The following is a 27,444-nucleotide window of genomic DNA, read 5'->3' as shown; positions in this document are numbered from 1 at the left end:
TAATCAAATGTATGTGCCGGATTCGTGTTACATGAATGGCAGAAATATCTTTAAGTGTTATTAGCGATTTTAATTTTAAATTTAGAAGGATAAAAAAGATGAAGCACTAAATGAAACAATGATTTCAGCTTCAACAAAATTTGTATTACAGACTTAGCAGATGTGATAGAAAAATCTGATGCAGCTTAAATTTTCTCTCTGTATTGTTGCTCTGCTTGTAAATGAAAGAAAGTTTAAAATATTTCTGTCTATCAGTATATTGTAGTTTCATTGCTTTTAGTCTGTATTAAGTAAAATTTGTTTAATTAATACATTTGATTGAATATAACTGCTGTTTGCATCATTTTTAGCTTGATTCCTAATTGAATATATAACTTAAAAATTTGACCGTGAATAACATCTTTCTTTGTATTTTAACATGCACACTAATTTAGGTACTGGAGCGTTTGTATTTTTTTTTGTATGAAATTCTTTGTTGCGGAGAAAATTCTCAGTTGGGATTAGACTTGTCCGGTGATAATTTTCAGTAGGGATTAGACTTGTGATAATTCTCAATGTGGATTATACTTGTCCGATGATAATTCTCAATAGGGATTAGACTTGTCCAGTGCCAAAGGATAAGAACCGTGCAAATCGGCTGGAACTTCTAAATCTACATGCAGAATTTCTATAAATACATTTTCATCACTAGAATACGTCAGAGTGAAAGACGTCGTCCCATTTAATATTTCTAACGGGCAACATAGACTCGTGGGCCATTCATAGTAATTTGTTGACCTTAGGCTCGTAAGCTTTGACCTTACCGTATCGTTTCCATTATTTAGGATCCAGATTTTGTTGACTTTATTATACTCATAATTTGCTTTTGTAGGTAAATAAGGTATACTTCATTTTTTCTCCTCTGATTCATTGAAACATGATAATGTGTTAGCAATTCCAATTGCACCTTGCTTATTTTGAAGCTAGTATTCTGAGCTCAACTTTTCTGCACTAGAATAATGTGACGAGTCTTGTAATTATTCTAAATTCCTGAAAAATATCACAAAGTGTTAAAGTATCTGCTTTACATAGTGTTACAACTGTGTAGTCTTTAGCTAAAAGAAATGAGATGCGGGAGGTCGTGGGTTTGATCCCTGGCCGAGTCATACCAGAGACTTGCAAAAATGGTTCTTCGCTTGGCGCTCAGCATTACGAGTTAGTGTTGTTACTGGTCTGCCTAGTTTCAGGATAATGTGACTGGGTGGGAATTCACGCTTTTCTTCTTCGACACGATGCCCCAGTGCTAGACAATTCTATAAACTGCCACACTGCAGACATGGTAGCGATATGACTGAAATTTTTTAAAGCTATTTTAAAAAGTCCAAATCACACACACACACACACACAAATGAGGGAAAACCAATAATTTTTGTAAAATTAAACAAATTTATTTTCCTTGAATAGAAAAGTGAACATTTAAAAAGAACTTACAGTATTGTGAATTAAATAGGCAAATAGTCCTAAGCGTTCTATCACAAGTTCAAATATATGTAGTTTTAATTGAATTCCATTGGTATTCCAATTAAATTCCAACAGTGAATGTGTTGATTGCGTAGATACTCGAATATCTTAATTTGCCGGTGGTCTTGATTATGACGATGTGCTGCCAGTTTTGTTTGATTGTTCGCAATATATAATCCAAAAATATTCTTGTCTTAATTCACTAATATTCCAGATTAATGTGTCTGTCCAAAAATACTGCTGAGCACTTTGTAATTCTAGTGAGTAATAATTTTAATAATAAAAAAACAACGGAACCCAACAATAAGACTGATTCAGATGTTAAGGAAAGAATGAGTAATGTTTCTAGCAAACAAGATTATATACCCATCTATTTGATCTAGGTCACATTTACGATTTTCTGGAATTACTCTGTGAACTTGATGACATGTTCCATTCTAGACGCTTCTAAGGTCAAAATCGATACTGTGTCTTTAACTCGAATTCAGGTAAACATTAGATTAATATAGTTTGAATATTTAATCACAATCTTAAATAAAATTATAGCTATGTTGTCGTTGCTGTTGTTGTAGGGTTTAACGCCATTTTTTTAGCACGCGATATGCTATAATTGGCGGCCAGTATTAATGGTGGAGGAAGAACCCGGAAAGAACCACCGACCCACGAGAAGCTACTGGCAAGCTTTCTCACATACCCACATTAGCCGAATCCGAGACCCGAACCCACGCAGACAGAGGTGAGATGGCAGTGATCCGTAACGGAGAGCGCTTTAGACCGCTCGGGGCCCCTTTTAGCTATATAATTTATTGTTTACAAAGTAAATGTCACTGGTCAGGAACACCGTGGACTTGATTCTGGACATGGTCAAGTACAAAATATAGATGCAACATACAATCAGTACGAAAAGCCAACGATGCTACAAATTAAATACACATAACAGCAGTCATTAAAATTACCAAGAGAATTAAGTTTAAAATGTTTTATACCATCTTCGACAAGTTCGTAATCCTCTGCGTTAATTCTTCCTTTGGTGAGTTTTAAATATAATTTTGCAACTAGTGACAGCTCCGTTTGATTCATACTTTCAAATGAATCGGTATATTTGTATGGATAAAATAAATTTCTCAAAAATTTAGGTGCAAAGCTTTTGTGTTTGCCTCGTAAATAGGACGTAATAACCCATAAACTGGTTTTTGGTGTCTTCACTATGTCATTGGATATTCTATATTTTTTAAATTGCTTTTGTGAAATTATCGTCTATGAGATTGTTTGCAATTAGCTATCGTGACATAATTTTCTAAAAATCGAATTGTTCTGTACCCCCCCCCCCCCCCCATGGCATTGTTAAATCTGTGGACCATAAATGTGTGGAAAACGATATGTTTCTTCATTATTAATTAACAATATTAATACTTCTTAAATTGGATCGTCATTATCAAAGGTTTTGATAATCAGGTGAGATTGATATTCAGACAAATTATGGGGAAGACATTTTGGATTTTTATAATTTAAATTACGCCGTAGATGTCTTTGAACACTGTATTTTCCGCTGAAGAGTTCATGATGTCTGTCTTTACAATTTGCCCTGTTGGACCGTATCTACTTTCCATAGATAAGACATGGTAAAACTAATATGCTTTCTATCGTTATTACTGTATGTAACTTTAGCAGCCATACTTGGACTTCGCTCTTGATAAACGGGTTTTGCGGTTGATCATAATATTCATATAATATCACTGTAGATTCTTGATGTCTATGAACTATTTTTTTCGTGTTCTTTGTGAGTTGATTTACAATAAAGAGAAAATTTTGCTTAGACAGAGGAGCCTCGTTAATCCGGACTCCGTTTATCCGGAAACCTCGCTATCCGGACATTATTCAACGGGAACAGAATTCCCAAACGTTAATTTGCTCCGTTAATCAAGAAATCCGCGAAATCAAAATCGGGGACCAAAGTGTCTAATTACTCTGGTGGCGCTCTACAGTTTCGTAGTTTGCATATTTTTAGAATTTTAAAGATAGCGAATTTCCCCGGCTTTCCTCACTGATTATACTGGCTATTTAAAAAAGACGTTGTATATCTTTGGTATAATTCAAAGAACCTTTAATTCCCTTTATTTTGGTGTATGATTGATGGATGTACTATGGGTTATAGAGGTTATAGAGTTTACAACTTGGCCTTACTCCAGATGTGTTCCTTTCAAAAAAGTGCGAGCTCCACTTGGTCATTTTCACTTCCTGAACTTCAGAGGTAAATTGTATAAAAAAGAGCTAAAACTTTTTTGCCTTTTATATATTTGGTAATTCATTCATTGCACTTTCAGAAGCTGGTATTGTCTAGTCTGGCAAAATTCATTTTCCCTATTTTAATAACTGCTATAAATAGTGTACTTTAGACTAATTCAGGCTGATATTTTTTTAGCACAAGAGAGCAGTAATTTTAGTTAGTAGTGTGCTTAGATCATGTAGTTTCCAAAAGTACAATATCCAAAGAAATATCATCCACATTACATTAATGTAGCACAGAGGTATGCCAACATTCTCTCCATTGTGCATGTTTTAAATGCAAACTACTTCACCTTATATACGTCACTCTCAAAAGTACATAATTACTGGTGAGCGCCCTCTTAAAGAGAACATGGGTATTATTATTGTATGATTAAATTTGATTGTATGGCTGAACCATTTAAGTCGCAAGCATCAAAACAGTCCTTTGGAATAATTCTCCTGTATTCCCTCCCCCCCACCCCGCACAGAACAGTATTTATGAGTGTCAGAGTCTCCCACAAGTCCAGCCCACCCACCCTCGATAAAAAGTGATCTTTTTTAAAAATGCAAATTACATTTTGTAAACATAGCAACCAATATTATGCTGAATGACAGGAATATGAAACTAGCCAGAATTATTTCTGAGATATCAACAATGAATTTTACAGTTTGAAAAGGCATGGAACAGATCAGGTTCTCAAAGGTCAAAGTCTAACATATTTGCCTGTTGTTTAATATGGAAGAAGCGATTTTTTTTTCTTTTTTCCCTAGTGTATTCTAAAGGGTTGTTCATCCGACCTAGGCTTCAATATCCTAGTCGGATTCCCTTCCCTTTTGTTTTCAAGTGACCTTTGCTAAGGGTCCCCTATGTCCTATGTATGCCATATGTGTATTTGCTATTTTGTTTGTATGCTATAGATTTGTATGTGAAGACAACATTAGTGTCAAATTTCCCTTTAGGTTTTCCTAAAATTTGATTGATTTAAAAAAAAAATTAAATTAAAGAAAAATTGCATTTTATTATTTGGACCTTGGGTCCAAAAATTAATTTTCTATAATTTGGAATTCTGATTTAAGCAAATTCTGTTGTTTTATATGTGTATTCCTGATGAGACGTTTCTCATTTTGAGAGAGACAGCCATGCCCTGTTTACGGAACCGCATTTCTTTTATTTTCCATATGATTCTCTTAAATTATGGGCACAGCCTTGTATGCCAGTATGATCTAATTTTAGCAATATCTGGTGTATATGGCACCTTTAAAACCGAACAGTGATCCGAAAGTGCCTAAAATCACATATGTAAAAAATATGTTAGTTATCTTCCTACACGTTATAATGGGTAACACTAAGGGTTACTTCTCCCATACGAAGGTTCCCTGTGTCCCTCTAAAGTTTATCAAGGAAAGAAGGAAAGAGGAAAAAAAGCAGAAAAAGTAATTCATTATGTTTATGAATTTATTAATAATTATTGGGTTTCCCATTTTCTATATGTTGGTTACATTTTATAGTATTATTTCTTAAGGTACCGAAGGAACAATTCATTTTCTGCTTTATGGGTTGTAATTAGTAGATCATTTGTATGTTACCATGATGTGAGAGATGAGGTAATGGCTCCAGCCCGTGCACAGACCGGTACATACAACTACTTGGGCTGTAAACCAGAGCCCTCTCCATTCTCTCTCTCCCCCCCCCCCCTTCTCATGTCCTGTTTAGTCGAGCTACTTTTTGATAGTAATCACCTGACCACAGGCCATCATTGTTTTAGTTATATAATCTGTGGTTTTTAAAACCAGTTTTTTCCCCCTAATTTTCTGTCTAAAATATTATGTTGTTCCTTCGATACCTCTCGCAGTACGCTAGTGCATGATACTTGGTGAAATTAGCCTGTTTGCAAATAGGGCATTTTGGTATTATTTTTATCATATGACTTCTTAGGGCTACTTCCCCCGTTAGCCATGTATTATGCATGTATGTAAAAATTATACTTTGTATTTTTAGGGAACTGATGTTGGCCCAGTACCCCCATGCTCTATCCCAATTATTACCAAAATTCTCTTACTCTACTTTGCTACGTAAGTTTTTGTGATATCCTCTCTTAGCCATTCGTAAGTTTTGTATTTATTTATTCCCCATAATTCTTTTTATCCCTGTATTTGACTAATAAATCCTTCATGTTTCTGAACTTCCTGGAAACTTTTTTAGTAATATTGTGCTAGGCAGGACTAGTCCTCCTCTCTCTTTTGCCCTATATAAAGTTTTTTTTTTTAACTTAGTGTGTCAAGTAAATCCAAAAGTAGTTAATTAATGCGTTATATAATGTATCCTTTCTCTCACTCTTTTTACAAGTGTACAATTTGCTCTCGGAGTGTTGTGATGTTTCTTTAATCAAAAACCTATAATGAATCTTCCTAAATGAATGTAACAGTATAATGTCTGGCTGCAGGATACCCCGCCCAAAATTTGACTATCTTAGTTCTGATTGGATACTGGTGGTCTCTTTGAAAACTGTCTGGGGTGGTAGCACTGACATGTTTGTAATGTCGGGTTTTCTGGTCTGTAAGACTAAGACAACCGTTTACATCATTGATTGATTACAAAACAAACAGAATTTTTCACCACCGCAGCAAGGTTCTCTTTGAATTAACCGCGAACTTGACTGTGACGCAATGGCTAAGTCATGGACAGGTAGTTTCTTTGTTTCAGAATCGTTCTAAAGTCGTAATATTGTATACACGATTGATATTACCTAAAGTATTTTGAATTACGAATTCTATCGGAAGACATTTGTAAACATGCGGCAGGAATTGTTAGGAAATTTTTCGCACACAACGTGACAACTGTATTAAGAAGTCTTGCTCCCTTTTAGGGATAATTCTTTTTTAATAGTTTCATTCACAATTTTTTAAAAATATATATTTCGCTTCTATCAGAAGCATTAAAGAAGGTTATAATTTCTTTCTTTCAGACTTTAGAATTTTTGTATAACGCATATTCTGTGTCACTTGAGAAATGCTTTTCTTTTAAACAAACTTACAGCGAAAGAAATTTGTTACTGTTAGGTTTACATCAATAATAAATTAGTAGGAATCTAATTTGTACAGTAAAACTTCGTATTATAGCTTTTCACGTTTAGAGGTATCTTTCGTTTGGTTCTTTTTTCTCGGGTTCTGATGAATAATACCTTTGGGATTGCATTATATTTGTAAAATCTGTATTTGTATAACTGCTATAATGTTGTTAGAGACATCTTCCGGTTCGCAACTCATAAATGAGTCATCATGTCGTGTCCGTTGTATCCGCACATATTATTTGTCATTCATTTTGTTACTTTTCAAAATTATCTCAGCCTTGATAACATTATCTTTCTCATCAAACTAATGACTAAAATGTGAAAAATTCGGTTATTAAATTGATCAGGTGAGGCAGAAGATACGCTCAGAAGGGTTTGGCGCCCGAATTTGTGGATGATGTTACTACTTTTATCAGAGCACATGGAACAAAATGTAGGAACTGTGACTTGTACGCCCCAACCTTCTCCGTCGTAATCTGCGTAAATATATTCGGAAACTATTACCCTTGAAGTGCGTTCATGTAGCTCTTGTCTGTCAAATCCTTAAATTTATTATTATGCATATTTAATTTATATTGTGATTTTGTCCGTGGTTAAGGATTGTGAATGGACTTATATCATTGTGGTACATCACGACATTCAAGACTAACTTAATTCATTACATACTTTTGGACTTGTGGTTATAAATTTAGGACTACTAGGGATTTAATTCACAATGATGTGTCTTAAATTCTCACTTTGTAATTCAGAAAATAATGTATTTGTTAATTTTACTTTTTTTTTGTTGGTTTGACTTCTTTCTTTCACACAGTTTATGACCTATGTTCAGAATATAAATGGGATGCTCGTCCGGGATCTGAATTTCTATATTTCAGCGATATAACAAGTTTTCTTTAAAATTAAATCATATTTTTTTATTGGAAGTTTTGTTGCTCTGGTAAAGATTTGAATTTCACATATTTGAGAAGTCTTTAGTCAAACCAGCAATCATTCACACTGTCATCTAATGTAGTCAACTAATTTTTCAAGTCCTACCCAGGGACGGTTAGTGTCTTTGAAAATGGATGAATTTCATTGCTATCTTTTCTAAGCGAAAGCATATTTCAAAAAATACGCGATAGAGAATATTTTGATTCAGTATTTGGTAGGAAAGGAAATTCAGGATGACAGTGATTTGGGTTTAATTCGTAAGTATGTCTTCGATTTTAATAGGAATTTTTATAAAAGTTAATTTAAAACACTGGATGGAAACAAAGTTTCAACTTTGGAAAGAAATGATGGAAATGCAAATTCAGGAAGAGGAAAAGGGAGGTGCAGATGCAGAGAGAAGGAAGGGAATATCAATAAAGATTAAAATACATAGAAACGAAGTACAGTCTTCCCTTTACAAACACGTTAAAATGTTGATGGCACCAGAAATATTGGGTTTTTATACTCTTGTTTGAAATTAGTAGATAAACACTTCCTTGACTTTAAGAAAAGTGCTGAAAATTTTAAAAGCACAAGAAAGCATTGGACATTGCTACTACAAAGTATATTTATTGGCAAAGCTAGTGAAATATACACTTCACTGCAAGTACAAGAAAGTGCTGATTTGGAGGTGATTAAGGAATGTATCTTTAAGGTTTCGAGTTGGTACCTGAGGCATATCGACAAGGTTCAGTAATTGTAGAAAAGAAACTGGATAAACCAATGTCGAACTTTGAAGGGAAAGAGAACATTTATTTCATAAGCGGTGCTAAGCCAAGAAGTTTGATAACCACATACAGCTTGTGTTAGTTGAAGAGTTAACTAACTTCACCCACAACTATGTCAAGACCAATCTAAAGGTGGAAATTTTGGGAAATGCTGCTCGCACAGCTGATGATTATTCCATGACTCACAAGATTTCACTTGTCAACAATTCTTCATGTGAAGGTTTATGTTTGGTAATTTATTTTTTATCTCAGCCTCATACAAGTATTTCCAGTTCTCAATTTGGCACAACATTTAGTAAGAAACATCTGTTAAGAACGACCAGAATTCCGTATCTCTCTAAGTACACTTACTGTAAAAAATAAAGGGTACGTAATTTATAATAGCTACAGATTGAAAAATAACCAACATAATAAAGAAAGATCAGTTCCAGATGTTCTTGCGTCAATGATGTCAAAAACACAGTATTGTAATGAAAGTACTGTGTTTTGGTGAGTCTTGTAAACTTCAGTCAGGTTTGGAATTATGCCGAAATAAATACGAGAAAATTACCATTTCTTCATAATTTATATTGTATGAACAGACTATTTGTCTAACGTATGTTCTTCCAAGATTGTATTTTTTTATCGGTAAGGTCTTTGCAGATATGTTGTTTATTGTCCATCTGTCTTTATTACATATTGCTTATGGACCAGTTGTTAACAAACTTATACCATTTCAGCTGCTATCGCTGCTGGTCAAGCTTAAACCTATGCTTTGCATTTGCAAAGTCGTCATAAGCGATTGGTATGTTATATATATATATATATATATATATATATATATATATATATATATATATATATATATATCTCTGTGTGTGTGTGTGTGTGTGAAAGCAACATCATGATTGATGTACCTTTTCAAACATACATATACCTTTTCATACATACATGTACCTTTCACACATGTATGTACCTTTTCATACATACATGTACATTTCATACATACGTGTACCTTTTTATACATACATGTACCTTTCATACATACATGTACCTTTTGCATGCATACAGGTACCTTTCATACGTAAATGTACCTTTTCATACATGCATGTACCTTTCATAGATACATTTACTTTTTCATACATGTACCTTTTCATACATGCATGTACCTTTCATGCATACACGCCCCTTTGCATGCATGTACCTTTCACACGGACATTAAAATACTAAGACACACACTGCTAGTAATTGAAATGATTCATTTTGCATGTTGGATTTGGGTGTATCCATTTCTATTCTCATGAGAATAGCCTCAGTATATCCCTGGTAAATATCAACGCAATGTCGTAAGACTGAATTTCCATGAATATGATAGGTAAATCATGTAATGCATGCCAATAAATATCCATTTAACATTATAATTGCCAACGACAGCTATGTTTTTGTAAATTGTTCGCTGGTATTTTATAATGATGTAACAAAGTCATCATGTATAAATATTTGCGCTGATAACTAATTTGATATATCAAATGTCCTTGCAGATTACATCTACATATTATGTATTACATTACGAGATATTAAGTCCTAATGAGGACATAAACATTGATATCGGTACGTTATAGACAATTTTCCTTATTAACCTATTGTTATGTCTTAAACAATTGATTTCTTTGTGTTACAGTCCCGCTAAGTAAAATATTATTCCCACACACATTCAGTTTCGTTGCGTAACACATTATCTTCCTTATTAATCTGTTATTGATAGTGCACTTTGGAAAGATCTATCACACCTTCTTTCTCTACATAACTTGAAATAAAAGAATATCTACAGAATAATATCCTCTAACGTCAAGCCGATATCCAAATGATGGCAGCACTTAAGAGCTGAATTAAAGCATATTCTGTGGAGAATTTGTTTTAAAACCATCACTAGATGTGTCTGCCGTGTCGAACCGATATCCACTTCATTGGCAGTATTTTAAAAATGAACACAAGATCCGGCAATTCTTACTAGCAACATGTTGAGGACGATTTGTTGGACGCATCTGTCTTGCGTAAGTCTATTATGTCTCTGGTGCTCTGAAAATATGTATACAAAATTAAACACACAGGACTGGTATACATCTGTGTGTAGTGTGTGTGTGTGTGTGCGTGCGTGCGTGCGTGTGTGTGTGTGTGTGTGTGTGTGTGTGTGGATGGGTTCTGTGTTATCTGAGAGAGACATTGACACAAAAATAAGTACTATCCGTTTGAGACATGATGTGAAGGCATATAAATTGTCAAGCAATTCTTATTCCATCGCAACGAAATTTATATATTTCATATTCTGAAACTCTTGCAGTTTGTTATAATAGCACATACCATTATACTAAGAAGATTTCAAGATGGGAGTGTACTCTTTTTTGTAAAAACGAATCTTCGACAAAAGTAGGGGAAAAGAATTTACATCATTAAATCAGGAAGAAAGAAAGAAGAAAATACAGACAGACATGAAGTTAAACGTATACCTGTGTTAACCCACGGACGGATAGAACTCCATGTACAAGTGATTTAAAGGCTTCTGTAACATTCAGATCATGCTTGGCGCTGATCTCAAAGAACGGAATCTGGTGGAGGCCGGCAAACTAGAATAAAATAATAATAATAATAATAATGACCATCATAATCATTTATTACTGGCGATATATTCGACACTTTAACTTTTTCTGAGAGATGAACTGAATGTTTGGTGATGAGAAAAAGTTCGGACATCGATGTCACTAATCATTTTTACTCTAAATGTAATATACGCATATATTTAAAAACGTTTACAAAATGCTCTTAAGACATCATTTTCATTCCATAAATATAAATTCTGATGTAAACTTCATACCAGCAAAATACATAAAAATGACCATGATTTCTTAAAACTGAGTTTGATTCTCAGAGAAATAAGACAAAAGAAAAGAATCTTAGATAAGAAAGATCTCATAATTTTTCCTTTTTAATGAAAATTTTCCACAAACTTCTTCTCCTTGGAGCCTGGTTACTGCTTTAAATGTATTAGGAAGATCACATTTGTTTCCGGCCAAGACCACTTCCGGCATCATATAGCAGTTCTGCAAAGCAAAAATGTTCAGGAAAACAAAGAGCTTGTAAAATAATTTCAATATTTCGTCCGCTGTTTTAGGAGAAAATCTATATCATGTTTTCAAGATAATAAAGAGAATTACAGAACTATGTGAAACAGTGAATCTAACAGTACGCAGCATGATGCCAAAATGCAAACTATTCTAATATAGTCATAACAAATGGATCTTCCCAATCAACGGGAAATATCCCATCCCTCCCATATCTATTACCACGTACCTATTCATTTGTACACACGAAATAACTAAACATCATTCTAAAAGTATACATCGATAGGGTTATACTACCTATGGCTTTAACCGCTCCGGTGGCCTTGTGGTTAGAGCCTCCGCCTGGGATGCGGAAGGTTGAAAGTTCGATCCCCGGCCGAGTCATACCAAGACTTACAAAAATGGTACTAACTGCTGCCTCGCTTGGCGTTCAGCATTAAAAGGTTAGTGTTAAGAATGGTCAGCCTGGTGTCAGGATAATGTGTCTGGGTGGGACATCAGGCTACATGTCTGCGGCATGATGCCACAGTGCTAGAAACTGCCACACTGCAGACATCGTAGCGATATGACTGAAACATTGTTAAAGCTACGTTAAAAATCCAAGACACACACTCAGGCACGCACACACTCACACGTATGGCTTTAATGCTACTTTAAGATGACTTTGTTGCAATAAATAGACTGGAACACGTCTATAATATGTGCCATTTGTCTTATCAGTAAGTTTGAGAATTCTTCAGTTGACAAGATATATGTATGTATGTATGTATGTATATATGTATGTATGTATGTATGTATGTATGTATGTATGTATGTATGTATGTATGTATGTATGTATGTAACAGTACTTTGCCGAATAACTTCTGATAGCGTTTAAGTTTAAATTTTCAAACATTTCTCAAAGAAACATATTGATACTCCTTCTTGAGAAGTAAAGTCTGTTGTTTTATCATCGGCAATGACACGTAGAACGCAAACGGATTAACCACTTGAGCTGTGTTAAATATTACACACACAACCTCTAAAGGTATTTTCTAGTTATTTTTTGTCTTTTTTTCATAGCCTTTTTTCATGTTTCATATTTTTTGCAATTTTGTTTGACAATTGCTGTGTCAAATCATTTTTCATAGTTTGTACTGCTTGCCCTCAGCAAACTGCACAAATTGTTCGACATATATTACCGCCTTGTTTTCTTAAATTTTTTTCAATTTTGTTTTGTAGTAATCTCAATAGTAGTGTGAGACCACCATTTTCATAAATTAGCTCTAGAGAATTTCACTCAATTTCCCTGAATGGAAGAGGAATTAGCCACAGTAGGTCGTCAACGGCCTGCACAGTCAGGTGGAACCAAACTAAATAACTACTTCCACATCCAATTAGATTGGAGTGGAGGATACCAGAGATTCATAGCTTTCCCCACCTCGGTGTGTCAGACTATTGATTTCGGGGATATTTCAAACTGCCCCAGACAGTCTGAAATACTAATGGCACTGAGAACTCCAGGCATTGAAACTGAACATACTGATAGACTTCAAAATGCAGGAAAGAACACATTTATGTTGTACCCAAAAAAGTATGACACTCCGCTAATTAACACCGCTCCGGTGGCCTATTGGTTAGAGCGTCCGTATCTGAAGCGGGATGTTGTGGATTAGATCCCCGGCCGAGTCATAGCAAAGACTTAAGAAAATGGTACTAACAGCTGCCTCGCTTGGCGCTGAGCATTATGAGGTTAGTGTTAGGACTGGTTGGCCTGGTGTCAGGATAATGTGTCTGGGTGGGACATCATGCTACATGTCTGCGGCATGATGCCCCAGTGCTGGACATCACTATAAACTGCCACACTGCAGACATCTTAGCGATATGACTGAAAAATTGTTAAAGCTACGTTAAAAATCATAATCACATACACACACACCGCTAATTAAAACTGCCACAATAGAAGTCACAGGACAAACAGCAAAGATGAACAAAACTGAGCCAATAGTTCGAGAGGTCGAGGCCAAGGTCACCGACGTTTTTATCTCCGGCCTCCCTCTCGAAGTTGACAATAAAGAAATAGTGGAGAAATAGAAACCAAACTAAACACTATAGTGAGGGGAAAGAGAATGGCCACAGTCTGGGGGTTCCGTGAAGTCAAATCAGGTGTAATAGTTATGACAGCCTTAAAAGAAGATGCCAAAAAAATCCCTACTTTCTTCTATATTATGTTTTTTTGTTACTTAGGTCATGGTATAGGGGATGTGAGTGGGACAGAAAATGTCCAAGATGCAATCAAGTTTGCAAGAATCTCTCAGCATCACATACTTATGCCAGTGAGGCTGCAAGCGCCCCCCTCCAAATTCAAATAGGGAGGAGCAGGAAGACCTACAAGCACAAATAGGCCAAGTAATTGAGCAAATAATGGAGACCTGTCGAAAAGAAAGTGAGGAAAATAAACCCACCGAGGAAATAGAGATTCCAAAGGAAGAGGAAGAGTTCATTGGAAAAGTGAATGAACTTAAACTGCCCAACATTGCTGAATCAGAAATCAAAGGGGATGAAAGTTACCAAAACTTTCAAGGATGGGGAGAGTACTTAAGCCCAAACAAAACAGGGTTACATACCCCATACAAAGAAGGGCAAATTAATCTAAATAATAGGTTTGCAATACTGATAGAGGAAGGGGACTCCTGGGAAGAGGAGATTGACAACACCTAACAGGAATCGTTAGTGTGTTTGGGAGTACGCCCAGTAACATCGATTACAGTACATAAGAGAATAAACAAAAGAAAGATTGTCCTTTCGGGTTCAAGCTCGTCACAGGGCAGTGAAAGTACAAAAGTGGAAATGGATACTAACACTAACCCACTAACAAATGTATAAACCCTTTTGGAATTTCTTTAGTTCATAAAATAAATAATAAAGAGGAGGCATAACTCGAGTCAGGAGAAACAGAGATAAATAAATGAAGTGTGGACCCTGACTCGAATACAGCCGGCCTCATTTTGGGAAAATAGTTTTTAATGCGAGGAACGTAGCACATAGCCACTCATATAAAACACTAGGTTTTATTTTAGTTTTACTTCATTTGACAAAGTTTTTTTTTTTTTATGCCGTCCATACATACAGACTATATAGCATACACACACCATAGCATTGATACACATAATACACACGGGACATAGGAGATCTTTGGCAAAGATCACCAGAAATCAAGGGCAGGAAATCTGAAAAAGGTGATGAGAACATTTTCGGACGACTACCCTTTAGAAAACACTAGGAAACAAAAAATACCCCGTCTAAATTTAGTTTTCAAACGAAAAGTTTGATCCAAATTAATTTTAAAAATAAAACAAGCACGCACACCTTGGGGGAAAATACATGAAAACACTTTTTTTCTGTCTGGTGTCCCCCCAAAAATTAAATAAAAAAACATGCAAACATAATTAGTGAATTTTAAGTCCACCACCGCTTTAGGTAATGAAATTTCCAAAATATTAAAGTAAAAATAGAAATTGCTACTGTAAAAATAATAATAATAATAATAATAATAATAATAATAATAATAATAATAATAATAATAACAACAACAACAACAACAACAACAATAATATAATAATAACAACAACAACAACAACAACAACGACGACGACGATGATGATGATGATGATGACGACGAGGATGATGATGATGATGGTGATGGTAACAAATATTACTGGATTGGCAAGGTAATGCTAATAACTGCTGGACATTTATACCTCATTTATTTGCCAAGCTAGTAATAGAAGTAATATATTTACAATTAGAAGGTCAGTATCCTTACTGTTACATATACATGTCATTTTGGTAATTATGTAACAACATCCAACTATCAGGAAATACTTAAGCAAATGCAATTATCTTCCAAATTGTCTTGCATCTATCTCCACTAAATTGGTAGCCAAGTTAAAACGGAAAAAAGCAAATCTTCAACTTTTATCTGTGAGGTTCACTCTATGATTTTCAATCATGATGTTGATTTCTCAAACACTGAAATGACTATTTCGTTTCAGAAACATTTTATTGAAATAATTTCGTTACAAGCAATGAATGATTAATTTCAGTCTCTACATTTTTCTTGTATAAGAGACGCATGCAATGAGTGTTGAACAAGAGAGTAGTAAATGGGGATACCCTAACGACAATGGGAATTAGCATTACAAACACCCCTGGGACAATCTGGCGACAAGGGAAAATTAACATGGAGAAAAATCGTGGGACAATCTGGCGACAAGGGAAATTAACATGGGAATAAATCGTGGGTCACTCTAGCGACAAGGGGAATTTAACATGGAACTATAGTGTGGGTCTGTCTAGCGACAAGGGGAAATTAACATGGGAATAGAGTTTGGGTTTGTCTAGGGACAAGGGGAATTGAATATGGGATTTTTTTTTTAAAATTTAAATTTAAATTTAAATTTAAAAAAAGGGGTAGGCAATGGAAAGGCTATCTCTTTTCGAGAAATATGGCTGGCCCTGAAAAGGGCCTTTGGGTTTATGTTAATATTAATATTAACATAGATGGCATCTGTCACATCTTCTTCTTCTTCTTCTTAAACTCCTTCTAACTGCCGGTCCATACACAAGTACCCTCTTGAGACATCCTTGTCTTTCTATGTAAACTCTCCTCATCCATTGACTAGTATCTGTCCTATCAACAACAGCCCACTTGGACCTGACATACATGAGCATGTCCGTCCTAAACATCATGGAAGACACAAGGGTGGATGACTCAACTGTGGTCCACATCTTGAAGCGACGAGAATAGGTGAATCAATGCAGTGAACTGCGCTTATTTATAGGTACAGGAAGGATCGAAACGGATTGAATTCATTCACCAATCCGAACACGCGTTACAAAATTCAGTCAGCTCGCATCCAATCCGAAGAGAGCAGTCTGTGACGTCACGTGGTCTATATAGATTCGTTAGCGCTTGTGTGCAGTCAATCTATGCGACAGTGATTCAACATGACGGAAACTCAGAAAACGATCCATTGGGGTGCACCAGCAGGGGAGACTGCCCAAGGGAACCCGGACTTACTTTCAGAAGAGGTACACTGGGATTTTGTGGATTTTCTTACCTCGCAAGAATTTGTTCCAGAACCTTCGTTACCTTCTCATTACCGCAAGTGGAGAATTTTAGACAGAGACAGAAAGAAGAATTGGAGAAATTTATGCAACGACAAAAGGAAGCGGAACAAGCTTTTCTCCTACAGAAACAGCAACAAGAAGAGGTAAGAAAAAAACAACAGCAACAACAGCAAGAAGAAGTAGCAGCAAAGAAACAAGAGGGTGAAAATCAAACGGCTACGGTACTGTTGGACATTTTAGCGGAGTTAAGAAGTCTGAAACAAATGTATCAGACTTCTTTATCACGACCGAAGAGAATACGACCTTCCCGAGCTAAACACGCCAACCCTGTGACTAAGCCTGTCGTACGACCCTTAGTGATTTCAACCCAATCATCAGAAGTAGGCCTTGGCCGTGGCAAAGGCTTAAGGCAGTTAAAGTTGATTGGTTAAACTCACCCCTACACCAAAATAAAAAGGCCCTTTTCAGGGCCACCCACATTTCTCGAAATGAAATACAATTTCAATTTGCCAATAACTCAAAAATAAACCCCACCCATTTTACCCTTATAGTACGTGTCTGTGTATGAGTGCGTGAGTGTAGCTTCTTATTTCAAAATCAAAACTCAAAGACACTTACCTTATATCATTCATGTATTCTTTTATCCATTTTTTACAATCCAATTCAGAACACAACACTTTAATTAAAAGTTCATTGACTTCTTCTTTCTCCTTGTTTAGTCTCTCTGTTTTTTGAATTTCTTCACCGTTTTTTCCTCATTTTCTTCCCTTCTTCTTTTCTTCTCCTGTTTCTTTGCTTCTTTTAAATAGAATTGTCTTCTTTCTTCCTCTGAAGAATCCCTCTCTTCTTTCGAAGAATCCCTCTCTTCTTCCGAAGAATCCCTCTCTTCTTCTGAAGAATCCTTCTTTTCTTCTGACTCCTCTTGTTTCTTTTTTGGGCAATCTGGAGACCAATGTCCTTTTTCTTTACAATAATAACAGGTATCTTGACTTTTGTCATTTTTAGCCCCTGTTTTTTTCTTTTTTGACGGTGTGGACACTCTGAAGACCAATGCCCTTTCTTCTGACAGATATAGCAAGTATCCTGACTCTTATCTCGAAAGGAAGGAGAGTAGTCTGTCGGCTGGTCTGAAGAGAATTTTCTAATGACCCCTCGCAAAGCTCTGACGAAACGTTCGATTTGGTTAGTCTCTTCCATCGTTCTCCTCGGTTTGAGAGTGAAATGAATAGTGAAAGGACAAGACACACCCTTTTTATATACGCTGGTTTGCCATGACTATAAATTAGTCTATGGTGTTTGAACTTGAGTCATTTGACGTTTTGCACTCAAGATGAAACGATCCTATTCATTCGAGAAGAAAGAAGAAGAAGAAAGTAAGAGGCAGAAACGTGATCTATCGCCTCGTACCAGGGCTGAAATCTTGGCACAAATTCATGCCAGTGATTTTGAAGAGGACATGAGTGAACCAGAATCCGAACCCTCTAAACCAAGTTCACCACCCTTAGTCAACCCTGAAAAGTACTATTCCATTCGAGAGACGGAAAAGCGCTCCTCTAGAAAATTTAGAACCACGGCTTACACGGTGAAGTTTAAAGATTTCAAGGCCGACGTACCCTTGGAGAAAGCAGAAGGGTTTATCACCGAGATGTGGGATTCTTTGCTCACCGCACTCAAGCGACAATGTCAACCCAAAGAAGATGATCGCTTGTCACTATCCATAGATCACGACGGTTTGAAATCCCCTGTTTGGATCGAGTTTAGCAGACCCGCAGAACTAACCCCTTCCAAAATCATGGACAAGATTCAACACGTACAACAATCTAATGACCAGTTTGACATCACCGATGGTAAAGCCACACTGAAAATGGCCCACGTCTCTCTTCCTCAAGGGACAGGACGCAAAAAGATGTTATTGGTGGACAACCTTCGCAACACCAAAACAAGTCTCGTCCGAATTCAAAACCCTCAAGACCAGATGTGTTTAGCCCGTGCCAACGTGGTGGGACGAACCTATGCCAACAAGAACGACACGGTAGAATGGAAAAGAACCTGGAAAACTATTCAACGATCCGATCGAGCCAAACAACGAAATGAAGCAGAACACCTGTTACAACAAGCCGGACTGTCCAAAGACACACCCTGTGGCATTCCTGAGATGCAATAATTGCAATATGCCCTAGCTTCACGCTACACCTTGAATGTGCACCCTCAAGAAATGCGTGGAACTCTGTTGTTTCGAGGCCAAGATTTTAAGGACGGAAAATACATTCATGTCTATTATCACGATGAACATTTCGATACCATTACCAGTATCACTGGATTCCTGGGATACGGTTATTATTGTGAGAAATGTGATTATGGTTATAACAATCGAGAGCAACACAAGCATTGTGGATGGAAATGCCCAGGATGTTTGGCCTCTCCACCCTGTCTGAGCGAAGAACCAGCGCCTTGTTCAACTTGTCTGCGCACGTTTGTCAGCCCTACCTGTTACCAGCAACATTTGAAAACACAAGGTTCACAGAAGAAATGTGCTTGTCAACTCCTGAGATTGTGCCCTACGTGTGGACAAGGCATACGTACCAATAGTACCAAGGCACACTTATGTCGAGGAAAGAAAAAATGTCACATTTGTCACCACATCGTGGACTTGGAACACGAATGTTACGTGCAAAAATACCAACCCCCACCAGAGGAAGAGGACGGTCACAAGAAGAAAGGCAATTTCATCTTTTTCGATTTCGAATGCATGCAAGAGACCGGCATTCACATTCCTAATTTCTGCGTGGCTCATCGAGCGTGCGAGAAGTGCATTCAAGAACCTATCTTCAGTCATTGCCCTCACTGCAGCAAGATTCCTGGAGGACGTGAAAAAATCTTTCGAGGACCAAACACGTTAGCCGATTTTGCCCAATGGGTCTTAGACCCCATCGACAAGACGTGGAGCCAAGAGGACATCGAACGTTACGGAGATTGTCATCGTCATGCCACGGTGATGGCTCACAATTTCTCCGGATACGATGGACAGTTTCTTCTCAGATACTATACGGAACAAGGCACCGAACGTCCTAAAGTCACTTTGAACGGAGCCAAAATCATTTTCATGCAAGTGGGACAAGTACAGTTTAAAGATTCGATGAGTTACTTGGCCATGCCTTTGAGTCGAATGCCTAAAACGTTTGGAATGACAGAAATGGCTAAAGGGTACTTTCCACACTTTTTCAATACGGAAGCCAATCAACATGCCGTTCTACCCCATTTACCTGAGGCTCACTATTACGACCCAGACAACATGCGTACCGAACAACGAGAAGCTTTCTACGCTTGGTACCAGGCTCATGCCTCTGACCCCTTCGACTTTCAGGAAGAAATGTTAAAGTATTGTCGTTCCGACGTGGACATTTTACGACGTTGCTGTGGAAAATTTCGAGAACTGTTCATGGAACACGGAGGGGTCGATCCTTTGAAAGAAGCTTGCACCATTGCCAAAGCGTGTTCCTTAGTGTACCGCCAACGATTCATGCCTGAAAACACCGTGGCTGTCATCAGTCCTCAAACGACCCACTATGTCAAGCGTCAATACTCGGTCAAAGCCCTACGTTGGTTACATTACTTGTGCGACAAGGAAGACAAATGGATTCAGCATGCCCGCAACGGAGGAGGCGAAAAGACCATCGGAACGTATTCGGTAGATGGCTGGGACTTAGAAAACCCCAAGATCGTGTACGAGTTTAACGGTTGCTTATTTCACGGATGTCCCATCTGTTACCCTGACCGTGACACTAAAAATCAGTTTTGCAACGAACCATGGAAGACTTGTACCAGGACACTTGTCAGCGACGCCTAAAGTTAGAACAGCAAGGATACCAAGTGGTGGAAATGTGGGAACACGAGTACGATCACCGTTTGAAAACCGATCCCGAGTTTAAACGCCTCGTGGAAAGTTACCAGTTCATGGACCCGCTGAACCCGAGGGATAGTTTGTACGGAGGAAGGACCAATGCCACCTGTTTGCTGTACCAAGCCGACGAAGAGAAAGGAGAAGAAATCAAATACTTGGACGTGTGTTCGCTGTATCCCTACGTGTGAAAATATTGTCGCTTTCCTGTAGGGCACCCGCAATTGTTCACGGAACACATCGACCTGAAAAACATTCGACAATACGAAGGCTTGATCAAGTGTAAAGTTTTGCCTCCCACGAACCTATACCATCCCGTCTTACCTCAAATTGTCAAGGCAAACTGATGTTTCCCTTGTGCCGTACTTGTGCCGAAACGTGCAACCAGGACCAACCTTGCCATCACAGCCAGGAAGAACGTGCCTTGACGGGAACCTGGGTCAGCGTGGAATTGTTCAAAGCTCTGGACATGGGATACCAACTGTTAGAAGTGTACGAAATTTGCCACTTTCTCAAGACACAACAGTACCACAAGGGTGACCCTACTCAGAAAGGCATTTTCGCCGACTACGTGGATGCCTTTTTGAAACTGAAGCAAGAAGCCAGCGGCTATCCTTCCTGGTGTCACACTCCCGAAGACCAAATACAATTCAAAGAGAAATACTACGCACAAGAAGGCATCTCTTTAGACCACATCGAAGAAAACGAAGGCAGGCGATCGTTTGCCAAAGTGATGTTAAATTGCTTGTGGGGTAAAATGGCACAACGACCGTGTTTACCCAAGACGGAATATTTGACAGAACCTTCCCGCTACTTCCAGATGATTCACGACAAAACCAAATACATGAAACACGTGGACGTCGTTCGAGAGGATTTGATCTTGGTCAATTACGAAGAAGATCTGGACTTTGTACAAGACGACCCTTTTGGAAATGTCATTATTGCGGCTTACGTGACAGCTCATGCTCGCTTAAAATTGTACGAAGCTTTAGAACTGTTAGAAGAACTCGTCCTGTACTTTGACACGGACAGTTGCATTTACATCCATCACCCGATTCAACAGCACCCTGACATCGAAGGAGACCGTTTAGGAGCCTGGACAGACGAGCATCCCGACGACAAGATTCTAAGTTTCGTCAGTGGTGGTCCCAAAAATTACGGCTACGAATACCGGGACAAACAAGGAGAAGTGCACACGACGTGCAAAGTGAAAGGACTGACTCTGAATCATCGTACCAGTCGAGTGGTCAACTTTGGGGTATTGAAAGAAGCCTTGCAATCGGGAGAGGATGGAAACTTTAAAGTGACCACCTATCAACCGAACAAGATTGTACGTTTACCCACTCACCACATCGTCAGTCGACCCTTGGAAAAAGTCTATCAAATTGTATACCAGAAGCGAGTGCGACTTCCCAATCACTTCACCTTACCGTACGGTCACGACGGTATTGGTCTGTATATAAAAAGGAACCCTAGGCAAGATCGATAGTTCATTGTTCATTGAAGTAACTTACCATGTCGTTGACGAAGAAGAAACCAGATTGGTTAGGAGTCAAATGTTGGACATCACCGAGACCAGGGTTTTGAGGCTTGGACACAAGAGGTGGCCCAGTATGCACGAGAGTTATTCAAGGAAAAAAGTTACTTTTCAACCTGTGTTAGTGACGGTGCCAGAAGAACCCGTCACCCAGGACAGGACTGTCGTGGACAGACCTGAAAGACCCTTTCGGGAGGACACTTGTGTGACCTTACCCCTACTATAGAATTGGTTAGAACTTTACCCAAAACATGTTGTACAGACACTTGTGTTTATTCCACGTTCATGGTTATCATGTGCCTTTTATTCTTGTACTTAAGCCTTTGGCTTTTATGTATTTTTGTCTTTCGTATTCATGTTTGAAAAAAACATTCAATAAACGTGTTCTGAAAAAGTATATAAACTCTTGTCTTGTTTGTTTTTCGTGTCACAAGTGACATTTCTCACACCATGGCTACCTCTGCTGTCTCTGCTCCCTCTTCCTCTACTGTCAAAGTCATCGACGAACACTTAGATCGTGCCAGTTGGGAGGCTTTGTATCTTCGCCATCCCTTTAACATGCTCATTGCTGGACCTAGCGGTTCAGGCAAAACCGAATTCGTCAAACGTTTGATCGAACATAAACATCATTTGATCGATCGACCCCCTCAACGAATCGTGTGGTGTTACAAAGAGTGGCAATCGGCGTACAGCCTCTTGCGAGAAAGTCAAGGCGATTCCTTCGTGTTTGTGGAAGGCATTCCTAAAGAAGACGATGGCATCGTCTCTGACTCCCGTCTAATCCATTTGGTCATTTTCGACGACATGTTAGGAGAAGACGAAGAAGAAATTAAACTGTGGTTCACGCGCAAAGGGCATCACCGTAATGCCAGTGTCGTTTACATCACCCAAAATTTGTTTCAACAAAGTAAAGCCCATCGCACCATCAGTCTCAATGCGCATTACGTGGTCTTGTTTAAAAGCCCTCGAGATAAATCGCAAGTGCAAGTCTTAGCCAAACAGTTAGGAACGCCTTGGTTGACTCAGGCGTACGACGATGCCACTCAAACTCTACACGCCTATTTACTCGTCGATTCGAAACCTACGACTCCCGAGGATTTGCGATTTCGTACCCACTTGTTTCACCACTGGTGCCAAGACGGAGGGCCTGTCCTGTACACGTCTCCGTCCTCGACTTCATTTCACTCCCCATAAAAATTTTTATAAAAACCTCAGACCCTTTTTCGTCTGTCTCACTCTCAGTGCGAACATGACGTCCCTTCAGTCGCATCTTCCCGTCAAATTGATTCGTGCCTTGTATGGCATCAGTCGAGAAAAAGATCCACAAACATGAGCTCGTGTCTTAGAAGTTAGTCTCAAAGAAGTCTTACGATGGTTCACGGTGACGGCACGTCAATTACTCCAAGGAATCATTCAGATTCCTCATCAAACCAAATGCTTTTTCGATCGAAACAAAGTCGCTTTGGTCCAACTGGCCGATCCCCGCATCGACGCTCAAACCAAAAAACAAATCATTTTGAAACCTGGAGGGAGCGGTACTCTAGGAGGGGTCATCATTCGCTCACTCTTAAGATGGGATCCTAATGCCCCCAAAGGTATCCCCAAGACAAAAGTCCAACGAAGCCCCAAGAAGAAAAAGACCAGGTCCCCAAGGAGAACTTCTCCAGTGGCAGGACCCTCCTCTGACCAGACACCACCACCACCCCGGAAAAAGAAAAGAAGCCCCCAGAAAAAGAAAAGTCCACAGAAAACTAGTCGAAAGAGAGGCACTTCGGCCAGGACGCAACCTTACACTCGCAAACCACGACCTGCCACGGCGGTGACTGCGTCTCCGGCAGCTTCACGTTTGTCCACTTCTCCGTTAATGACACCCAGAACTGAAGAGTACATGGAGACGTTGATCACACCAAGAACTTCTCCGTTGATGACCCCCAAAAGAACTTCCCCAGTGGCAGGACCTTCCAATTTAGTGGCAGTGGCTGCTGCTCACAAAGTACCTTCTCCCAAAATCAAAGTTCAAGAAAGATCGGGCATGTTACAAAGTTTGCTGGATTTGTCCAAGCAAGAACTGGCTCGATTTAATCCGTTACGTACCCCTGCACGACGTGTCATGCCTGTCCTCAAACTAATACGACGTCAAGACAATCAGTGGCGACGCGTTCCAGTATAAAAAAGGCCTGTGACCAAGTCGGGTATCAGTGTTTTTTGGTGCTCCTGAAGACTCAAAGATGTCACCCTCCAGAAAACCCCAAGGAAAGAAAAGGAAAGGACTGCCACCACGTTTAGCCAAACATGGGGACATGTTATCTGTCCTGTCCAAAGCTTCTCCACCCCTACGAAAAAAACTCATTCAAACAGCCTCCAAAGAGGTCATCGATACCGTGTGCGAATGTTGTTTGATCGTTTTGAAAGGCACGATCCCTTTGTCCAAACACCAGAAACAATGCTTAGGCAAACATCGTCACGTTCTTCGCCAAATGGTTCAAAAGAAAATTCCCATTCGTCAAAAAAGAAGATGTTAGTGCAACGTGGAGGTATTTTACCTCTCATGTTAGGCCCCATACTGAAAGGAGTCTTGGGAACCATGTTGGGAGGACTGGTGGGAGCAAGATAAAAAGGCCCTCTGAAGTCCCAAGATCTCAGAATCGACCCCTGACAACCCCATGGAAGGACGAAAACTAGCTTTAGTGCCTTACAAACGATGGATGGAATACCATCGGTGGCAAGAACAACGCACCCCGCATTTACCTCCCAATCCCAATTTGAGCGAGATGTCCCAGTTACAACACGAATTGCAGTCCTTGATGGATCGCCAAGATTTGTCCGAAACAGAAAAATCGCAAAAGTACGGTCAACTCTTGCAACGACTGCAACTCTTTCACCAGAAAGCTTTAGACGAAACAGCTCTACCCACTCTGAAAGATTTTAAGACCTTGATGAAAAGTCCAGCACCATCACCAGTACCAGTACCAGTACCACCAGTACCAGTGACCAAGACAGAAAAAGGAGAAGAAGAAGAGGAAAGGTTTCAAACTCCACCAGAAAAAGTACGCAAGTTAACAACACCACCTACCTCCAGAATTGGCTGGATTAAAAAGATGATGGCCACCACTTCTTCATCACAAGAGAAAAAGAAAGTGAAGACAGAAGTGAAGACAGAAGTGAAACAAGAACCGATATCCCCCGCTCAGACATCCTCCTCCTCTTCGACACCTATTGCCGGCCGCACACGCAAAGCATTGCAATCCAAGAAAGTACCCCAAGAGAAAAAGAGTAGCATCCTCCAAGAGTGGGTGTCTTATTAACACACCAACCAACACAAAAAAAAATGGAAAAAGTCTTAGCCAGCATTTACTACGATCCCTCCCATCCTGCAGGTTACGCAGGAGTTCAAAAATTGTATCGTGCTGCCAAAACGCGACTGAAAAGTCTCCGTTTACCTCAAGTGCAACGATGGTTACAAGAACAAGCTACCTACACTTTACACAAACCCATTCGACGCAAGTTTGCCAGAAGTCGCACCGGAGTGGAAGGCATCGATCATCAATGGCAAGCCGATTTAGCCGATGTTTCTCATTGGCCAGCTACAATCGTGGCTACAAATATTTGTTTTGTGTCATCGACGTCTTTTCCAAATTTGCTTGGGTCGTACCCTTGACTTCCAAATCGAGCAGCGAGTTAGTGCGAGCCCTGCAACGGGTGTTGAAACAAAGCGGTCGTCACCCTCTTCGATGGCAAACGGACAAAGGCACCGAATTTTTGAACCAAGCTTTCCAAAAAGAATTAAAGAAACGTGACATTCATCTTTTTACCACCGAGAATCCCGAAACCAAAGCCAGCATCGTGGAACGTTTTCAACGCACTTTGAAAGAACGCATGTGGAAATATTTTACGCATCACCACACTCTGAAGTACAGCGACATCTTACCACACCTGGTGCAAGCGTACAACCAATCTTACCATCGAAGCATCGGACGTGCCCCGCAAGACGTGACTCCCGAGAACGAAGTGTTGGTGTTTGAGCGCCTGTTCGGTACGTCCCCGACGAGGGCTGTCCCCAAGAAAAGTGGAGAGTTGACCGTAGGAGATTGGGTGTGCATTGGCAAAACCAAACGCACTTTCGACAAAGGTTACTTACCTAACTGGACGACCGAATTGTTTCTCGTCACTGGACGAGTGCATGGCCGTCATCCTACCGTCTATAAATTGGAAGACATGAACGGAGAAGTGCTCAAAGGAACGTTTTATTTGCCCGAGTTACAACGTGTCAGCAAAAAGAAGACGACGTGTACGACATCGAAAGCATTCTCGAACGCAGAACCCGTAAAGTGGGCAAACGACGTGTCAAAGAAGTCAAAGTACGTTGGAAAGGATATCCACCCAGTTTTGATTCTTGGATCGACGCTTCGCAAGTCATCGACTATAAAAAGAAGTGACCATCATGCCCTTTCACACAGCAGACGCAGCTACGTCGACCACTCCTCCTTCACCTAGTTCTTCTGTGCAAGATTTACAAAAACAACCCTTGTGGGTGTGGTGTGGAGAACGTGTGCCTAAAACGCAAATCGTCTTTTTCTGCCAAATCTTCGTGGTGTATTGTGTCATCGGGGCAGCCATCGCCAATTTGAGTTTGCAACAAGGAGACAAACAATTGTGGACCATTTTATTGAGCAGTTGCATCGGTTACCTGCTTCCTAATCCCTCCCTGAAATTCACCTCGAACGGGAACCACGGGAACCTTGTGTCCAGTGCCAGTGCCAGTCACCACTCCAACCACAATCAGAACCCCATTTTGGGCGGAGACACGCCTCTGACGTCCACTAACCCCTCGGACAGCCACAGAACTCTGGAATTATGAGGCACCAAAACCAATTTTACTTAACCTTACCCAGTGACAGTTCCATGGAGGTGTTTCCCAAGAACACGTTGTGCTGTTACACGGCCAAATTACCTCAAGCCATCCCCTTAGATCACGAAGCCCATTGGGAAGTGGCTTTAGTAGAAATGATTCACCCTACCCAAGTCCTCAATGTCCTTCCCAATCAAAATTTTTTTGATGTGGAAGTTCATGACGAACAATTGCAACAGTGGATGGATAGCAATGTCAAATATGACAAGAAAACCCGTACACAAAAGTACACCACCTATCACTCGTTCATTTCCCCAGGGTATTATTTTAGTGGTCAACATTTGGTCAGCACCATAACCTCCAGGTTTAATGTCGTGTTTCTGAAAGCATTGGAGCATGTTAACAAAAGTGTCA

General features: G+C 39.2%; 1 protein-coding gene across 2 annotated transcripts in view; it reads right to left on the bottom strand.

Annotated features, from left to right (window-relative positions):
* Positions 1-9,394: 9,394 nt before the first annotated feature.
* Positions 9,395-27,444, bottom strand: part of LOC149793062 (ras-related protein Rab-13-like) — a 39,009-nt gene continuing 20,959 nt past the window's right edge. The window contains exons 5-7 of one of the 2 annotated variants that reach the window (XM_089966285.1): positions 11,521-11,613; positions 11,023-11,139; positions 9,395-10,594 (exon numbers count right to left, since the gene is read on the bottom strand). In XM_089966285.1, the coding sequence (XP_089822411.1) occupies positions 10,526-10,594; positions 11,023-11,139; positions 11,521-11,613 (279 nt within the window). In that variant the 3' untranslated portion in view covers positions 9,395-10,525. The remainder of the gene's footprint in view (positions 10,595-11,022; positions 11,140-11,520; positions 11,614-27,444) is intronic. The other variant, XM_089966286.1, reaches the window with a different exon arrangement.

The sequence above is a fragment of the Sinohyriopsis cumingii genome, chromosome 8 (genome assembly GCF_028554795.1).
Source record: "Sinohyriopsis cumingii isolate HCF-2022 chromosome 8, ASM2855479v2, whole genome shotgun sequence".
Classification (NCBI taxonomy): Eukaryota; Metazoa; Mollusca; class Bivalvia; order Unionida; family Unionidae; genus Sinohyriopsis; species Sinohyriopsis cumingii.
This window is presented reverse-complemented; position numbering and strand designations above follow the sequence as displayed.